Source organism: Mesoplodon mirus (assembly GCF_964341445.2).
Source record: "Mesoplodon mirus genome assembly, chromosome: 12".
Taxonomy (NCBI): domain Eukaryota; kingdom Metazoa; phylum Chordata; class Mammalia; order Artiodactyla; family Ziphiidae; genus Mesoplodon; species Mesoplodon mirus.
The window spans coordinates 34,921,471-34,928,974 of NC_138988.1; the positions used below are offsets into that span (position 1 = coordinate 34,921,471).

A 7,504-nucleotide genomic window follows, 5' to 3' on the forward strand; every position below is an offset into this window, starting at 1 on the left:
AACCCACAGCCATTTGCAGCTCTGCCCAACTTGTCTGTCCAGATCGTTTACGTGGATAACAGCTCTTTTAACCTTGGGAGAGTACTGTTTTCCAATATCGGGTGCCAAGATAAATACTTGCAGTGCATAAACTGACGAAACAGCCATCTATTTCTTGTCAAGAGATAATGCTCTCCTTCCCAATATGGCCTTGAAATGCCCATTAATAGTTTGACTATTGAGTTATTTATTTCCATAATCTTGATTTGGGGTAACTGGGAAGCTCTGCAACATATAACCGTAACACACCTTACAAATGTAATGCCTTATTTAAACAGCCTTGAAATGAGCACACAATGAGTGTTGTTCAAAGCAAATGGAAATTAAAATGTTTACCATTTATTGAAGACATCTTGGACCCTTTTTTAAGTTGTGTCTGTAAAATAACTTTCTTCTGAAAAGCAGACATGGTGGCTATGCAAAGAAAAATCCCCTAAAACACATCAGCTGTACAGATGCCTCATCTGCTGAGGGTGAGCTGTGGTCCAGGCTGGACTGTGTCAGAGAGGGGTCTCTGAGGCTGACTTTGCACTTCAGGAACGATCACCTCAGTTTGCTGGTCAGTAAATACTCAGGGAAATCAAGCATCTTCCTCTTCCTCTGCATTATTTTCTTCTCATGAAGGAGAAGCTCACTTTTGTTTAATGGACCAAAGAGGGCTGATGAAGATTCTATTGATGTTGCCAGGAGCCTGACATGAGGAACTTTTCCTCTTGTTCCATGATACACAAAAGCATCACTGTAGCCACTGAAGATGAAGCACAGGCCATTATGTCTCTTGTATAAAAATTACATTAAAAGAGGAGTCAGGGTCGGGGGAGGGAGAATCTCATATACTAATTCATAGGCTGGCATTTATAACATCTATTTCCTTTTTTCTCAGTCTCAGCCACAGCAAACCTCTAAGTCCAATCTGAGTGTCCCAGGGAACACGCAATCTGCGAAGTCTCTGCCTAGAGGACACTGTGGGTCTCAACAAGCACTGTGACTGCAAAAGACGGGGGGACCCCCAATATAAATGCCACTCACTTCCAACAGAGGATGTGTATTTGGATAAAGAAAAAGCTTATTTGTTGGTAATCTGTAATGATAGATCTGGATTAATGACAGACCGGAAACAAAGGATCCTTGTGAGAATGTACACCTCTTTCGATAAGCCCAATATACCAAGTCATTTATTGCTCCACGTACGTGGGAGCACTAAACACCTAGGCGAGGATTGATCAAAGACTGAAAAGCCTAAAACCCCAAACCTGACTTCCACAAATATGTGATCCAAACTGCAGGACAATGGGACATCTTGCAGGGCCACAGGTACTTGGGGTAATGGTTTCACATTTCTTTCACTTTTGTTCATCATGATACACAGCTATGTCTTCATCACAACTAGAAACGTTATTTGTGCTTGCCCTTGCCTGACAGACTTTATAATTATTAGGTGGTTTGGTACTCATGTGTTTGCCTAAGTGCACACTGGTATTAGAATAAATAAGATAAAATAAAATAAAATCCGCCTGAGATCACCTGAGTAATTGATCAAAATTAATAACCACATTGGAATTAAAAGTCTGAAATTTGCCTCCAACAAGAAAACCATGCCTATGTTTTCATTTCCCTTAATTTTGACTAGCATTTGTAAATCGGAGCAACTCAGGCTGCAGCAGTTCCCAATGAGAGAAAAAGCAAAGCAGAAATATTTCTGTCAGAAAAGAAACTTTGAGAAAAAGAAGGAAAGAAAAAAATGAACAAAAGAGGCTCAGACAAACACTTAGCAAAGCCATACAAAAAGAACTTTATCTGGTCCTCAAGTGACCAAGCATGAGTGTACAAATGCAATAAGGTATATATGTGTGCATAAGATGCACGAAATGAATTCTAACTGGTTTATCCTGCTCTGTGGATGTCCTGGTAACTGGGCTAATGAGACCAATAAACTGCCCTGAAAGATTGAAAACTGTCATTTCCGAGATTTCAAGACTTTGAAAAATAATCTGCCAGGGAAAAGTACAGTAATTGAAGTGGTGCCGTGAATTAAAACGCTGGCAGCACAGGTTGAATGCACTAATCTCGTGGGATGACAAATAACCGCGTTTATTCAACAAAAATGTTCAGCCTAGTAGCGCCTCCCCAATAAAAGCAATCCATAGAGTGTCAGGCTTCCTACAGGCAGCACAGCACTGCTACCCAATTCCTGATAAATGAATACTCCTATTTAATTATTTAAAAGACCATCACTTTCAACATTGATAAAAAGTCATAATTATCAAAATGGCTTAAAAGAACCAGCCTTTTACTTTGCTGACTCTGTCCTGTGGAAAGAGACATCACATTCATGTATTAAAGCCGCTCTCTCAATAAATAGGTGATAACGCAAAAACCTGGTTATGCATTCCAAGGAGAGCACGTTTGATAAGTGCTGCATGAGGCATCCAAAGTAAATGTCAATTCTTTTCTAGCATTAATGGCAGAGACAGACAGTACCTGTATTTCCGCTGTGTATTTATCATCACGATTCTGGAAAATATAATTGGAACTCTTCATTCCCATGAACATGCATTCCCTGAATGCAGAACTAAACAGAATGACAAACCCAGCTCCTACCAAATTCTCCCTAAGAAGGATGAAATGAGAATCATGCCAGTTTAATACCTTTTATTGTGAATGTTAGGGGTGTGGAGCCCATGAGTTTAACAGCCTAGGTTACTGGACCTACTAGAATGCTTCTCACTGAATCCCAAAATAGAGAGATAATGAAACTATGCCTCCCCAAAAGAAGCCACACAAAGCGCATTCTTTGGGGAAAATGAAGCAAGATAGAGGCAGCTGAATACTGGCATGAATATGTCAAATAGGAAAGTTAATTAAAAGTTGAAGTGAATGGAAACCCCTGCAGTACCTGCCAGCTAAGAAGGCAGGACACAGGCACACAGCCACACTCCAGTGCTTTGCTTTCAGGGGCCCGCTGTCCTATAACAACTAAAGCCTCTCAAGATTGACTCCACTCCAATATACAAGTCCTACGTTCTTCCATTCTGTACTGGAAACACAAAACTTTGCTAAAATGTGGACTACAGCATTTTATATAATCAAAAATATCCTCTTTATAAGTAACAAACAGATTGCTATTCCTGTGCTCAGCAAAGAAAAAAATAGAAAAAATAGGAAAAGTCTGGCAGTGGATACCAAATATATTATCATAAGCTAAAGTAATGAAAGCCACGGTATTAAACAAAGAAACAACTGATGAAATCTCCTTTCTAAAGCCATGGCAGTGAGGTACATTGTTAAATAGCTATATTTACATTGAGGAAATCAGTGATAATACTGCTACCTCGAATTATATTACCTAATAAAAACCTGTTACTAAAATGGCAGTTTTCCCAGTCTCCAAACACTTTAAAATTGGTGGTCAATTACTATTTAACTTATATTCACAATTACTATTTTGTAAAGTTTTTGCCTTAGTGCAAAAATTACTACACTCCCATTCTAAAAATGAACATCCCGCATCAATTCACAACATAAAGTGTCAATTAGAAAAACTACATAGAGTACATAAACCTGTACAGTGGTATACAATATACCTTACTTAACTGAAAATCAACTTTAAATGTCCATGCCTTAAAAGTATGATTACAGACTCTTACACAATACCTTTGATTCCCCTTACTACAGTGTTAATGTATTTATCAACCAAGTTTTCTAACTCATTTCAAGAGTATCTTAATTGTCAAGGATGCAGTGATGTGATGGAAGAGTGCATAGAGTTGTGACTCAGAGGAGTAATTCCTCATGCAAATGGCCAGAAACTTGAAAATAAGTAAGAGAAAGGCAACTGTCTCCTTGCTTTTCCAAATGATGTTATGCCTCCCCCAACTCTGAGCACCTCACATCCTTTCTCATTCATACTCTGAGCTCTCGAAATCAATTTTCTTTGCTGATTATAAAAATACAATCATATTTGGGGGCAATGCGCCAAGATAACCAAAAGGTACCTCCCCAAGTTGTCTAACATGCCCTGCCCCATCATTCATGGAAGTCCTTGCCTAGCAAGCCAAAGCCCTGGGTATCGCAGGACTCCATGGCCGGTGACTGCAATCCAAATGCAAGAGTAAATGCCCACCCCAGAACCTAACGCCCACCAACACCTCACCTTCCCCATGCATCAGATTACAAAATGTCAGGCAACAGCAAGAAATGACAACAAAGCCACAAACAGCTGGAAATAATTACCCAATTGTCAAGCTGCAAACATGACAAAAGCAAAGCGAGGCTTGTGAATACAGTATCAGAAAGGATGCTAAGGTAAGAGAAGCATTTTAGCTTTTTCCAATTTGCTATTATAGAGTAGCCAATAATATGGTTGATGGGATTTTGTGCAGTGGTGTGTGTGTGTGTGTGTGTGTGTGTGTGTGTGTGTGTGTGGTGTGTTAACTTCGGAGAGAAGGAAAAAATATATTTCATGTGCTCCTACAAAATGTGAGATACAAGATATGTAAGCACAGCCCGCCCCCCCCAAAAAAGTTCACAGGCTCTGAAGGGTTACTTTCAGAGTTGTTACAACTACAACGTGCAGATGAAAAATATTTCTTTAAAGTTATACAAAATGTTCTCTTCTTTAAAAGCATAAGCAAAATACACAGGCAATGCAATAGGCCAGAACTCTTCACATAAAACATCTGACACGTAGGCAAAATGCCAAAGCTGAGTACAGACTGGTCCAGATTAAAAGAACATTAGCAAAAAAGGCAACTCCTATAAACTGAGAGGCAGGTCACAGGTATATAAATTATCACTGACCATAAAGGCACATCATAACCTCAAGTTTTTATCAACTGCCTATAATTCAATGAACTCCATCCCCAAATAACAGAGTTGTGATAAGTCTTTCCATGGTTTCAGAGAATATGGCTATTGGCAATTTTTAAGCCAGGCTAACCTCTGTCATTCCATTGTGGGCTGATGCTTCATTACGATATTTGGATTTCATGTGACAAACTGTTTCATATAATGTCCCCAAAAACTCTACTCTCTAAAGCAGAATGCCATAAATAAAATACGTACTTGGTTACCAGGCAGCATGCATGACACATATGTTACATTGGCCCAAAAAGCACATTTTAAAATACTTAAAAGTTAACTTAACAATTTAAGCTTTTTGTATCAGAGAATTATCCCCTAAAGGCCAATTTTATTTTCTATCTTTGAGAGAATTCTTGGATTAATCCTGTTGATTTGTTACCTTGAAATTCTTTTAAGCCCTCTAATCTCTCCTCCCCAGCCCATTTTTTCCCCTTTTTTCTTGGAGGGGAGGGCGAAAGACCATATATCTCACAATGTAATTTTAAGCATAATGCTGCCTGTTTGAATTAAAATTGATGCAGCTTCTGATAAAAGCCTAATAATCAATTCTGCATTCTCATTACTCTCCAGAATATATGGATGCAGACCAATTTCTTAAGTTTGTGGACTGCTCTCATAGGTTATTACCCAGCAGTGCAGCTGAGTGGAAAGATAACCACATTCATTCTCCTTATCTGTAATGATGTAATGCATCCCAGCCCTGAGTCTAGATGATTGGGGAATAATGGGATCGTACAACTGCGGGGATGACAAACAATAGTGCAGCATCTTTCTCTGATATACTGAACCCCAGCCTCCAACGCAGCAAGGTGAAAGACATCATAACAGGCACTGATTCTGCCCCTTGGATGAAGTTAGCGTTTTTTGGCCAGAGGAGCATCTGCTCTCACACTGAAACAGCAATACCGACACTGAGAGGAGAGCCATGCAAAAACACTCAGTTTCCGAGCCCCAGCCAGGACAGTGCCAGTGAGTATCCTCCTTTTCTCTGTGTTTAGAACCAAGTGTCATCTAAAAATAACCGGTTCGTAGGGAGAAGTCACTGCACAGTACATTGCCAAGAAACGGAGGATCAGAGACACCTCTGATAACTGATGCTGCTCGGGGTTCACGTTTGTTTGGAAAACTAAATCTGCCTCCATTTTCTGTGCTGGAAAAATCATCGCTTCCTGCCACCACAGAAACCTTACCTTCTGCAGAAGCTGGGAGCCGGAGTACTTAGCTGCAATAGATTTTATCTCTCCCCCAAAAGCAGAGGCCCAGAGCTTCACCCTGCAGGGAGAAAGGGCACAGGAACAAATGTAACACCGTGTCACAGTCAACACGCACGCATACGCACACACGGGGCTGTGGCTGAAGGAGCCAGGCGGTATAACATTGGAGAAAAAAAAAAAAAAAAGACAAAAATTGCCTTGGTAGAAACTGCCAGCACCAAACTGCAGAGCGCAGCGCGGGAGGGGGCCCGAGGGGGTCACATAGTTCAAAATGCGCAAAGTGTCCCAGGCTCTCCGGAAAGATCACTGAATTTTATTTGAATAATTGCCTGAGAACTTGACCACCCAAACTGAGCATCACCTGGCACAGATTAGTCGAAAGAAATCCACCCATCCCCCCCTCCCCAAAAAGAAGTGAGATGGCAAGATAGCAAAGAAGGGGTAAATAAACGGCCCATGGAAGTTGCATGCGGTAAACAGGCTTCAAAGTTGGTGCTGTCGCCGGCGGTGAGCCTCTCCAGGTCTCCCTCGCAGCCCGGGGAGGGGGCGAGGGGATCCCACCCCAGTCTCGCCGCCCCACGCGGGTCCCCGCCGGCAGGTGCTAGAGGCGAGGCCGACGCCCGAGGCAGGTCTTGCCGGCCGCACCTGCAGGAGCCCAAACTTGGGCACAGCGAGTCGCGGGCGGCAGGGTACCCTCCCCGGGCGGCGCAGGACCTGGCACTTACACGGAGAGCGGGATCTGCTGCTCCGAGCGCACCACGTCCCCCAGCGCGGCATAGAGAAGCGCGGCGGTCAGGAGCGCCGAGGCCCCCCGGGACGCGCGCCGCTGCGAACCCGGCCCGGCCATGCTAGGCTCCCTCCGACGCGCCGGCGGCGGCGACGAGAGCGGCAGCGGGGAGCTGCGCCGAGCGGGCGGTGGGCGAGCGCGCTGGGTTGCCTGCTCCACGCCGCCCCGCCTGCCTCTCGCGCGCCGGGCGCACTTGGGGAGCAGAAAAAGGAGCGGAGCGGGGAGGGCGGAGAGGAGGAGGGAGGGGAGAGAGGTGGAGAGGGAGGCAGGCGGGGGAGGAAGCAGGGAGACACGCCTCTCGCAGCGGCGGCCGCCCGGCCCCGCCTCGGCGGCTCAAGGAGTCCGGCCGGCCGCGGCGGGAGGGTGGGAGGCGCCGCGCGGGCGGGGACTTGCAAACTCCAGTGTCCTTGGCCGCGGCTGAGCGCGCTGTGCCCCGCCCGGCCCACTGCGGCCGCCGAGTTCTTTACAACTCCGCAGTCCGCCGCCGTGGGCGCCACTCTCGGGCTGGCCCCGGGCCGGACCCCGCAACCCCCCGCCCAGAGCCGGTTGGGGGGCGGGGCGCAGGCGGGAGGCTAGGGCCCGGCCGGGTAACAGGCGGCGG

The 7,504-nt window shown here is 44.8% G+C and overlaps 1 protein-coding gene across 1 annotated transcript in view; it reads right to left on the reverse strand.

The window, feature by feature from the left end:
• Positions 1-6,963, reverse strand: part of CACNA2D3 (calcium voltage-gated channel auxiliary subunit alpha2delta 3) — a gene marked incomplete at both ends in the record, with an annotated part of 792,926 nt that extends 785,963 nt beyond the window's left edge. Inside the window, 2 exons of the mRNA XM_082637213.1 lie at positions 6,093-6,174; positions 6,842-6,963. Coding sequence (XP_082493339.1) covers positions 6,093-6,174; positions 6,842-6,963 — 204 coding nt within the window. The remainder of the gene's footprint in view (positions 1-6,092; positions 6,175-6,841) is intronic.
• Positions 6,964-7,504: the final 541 nt, after the last annotated feature.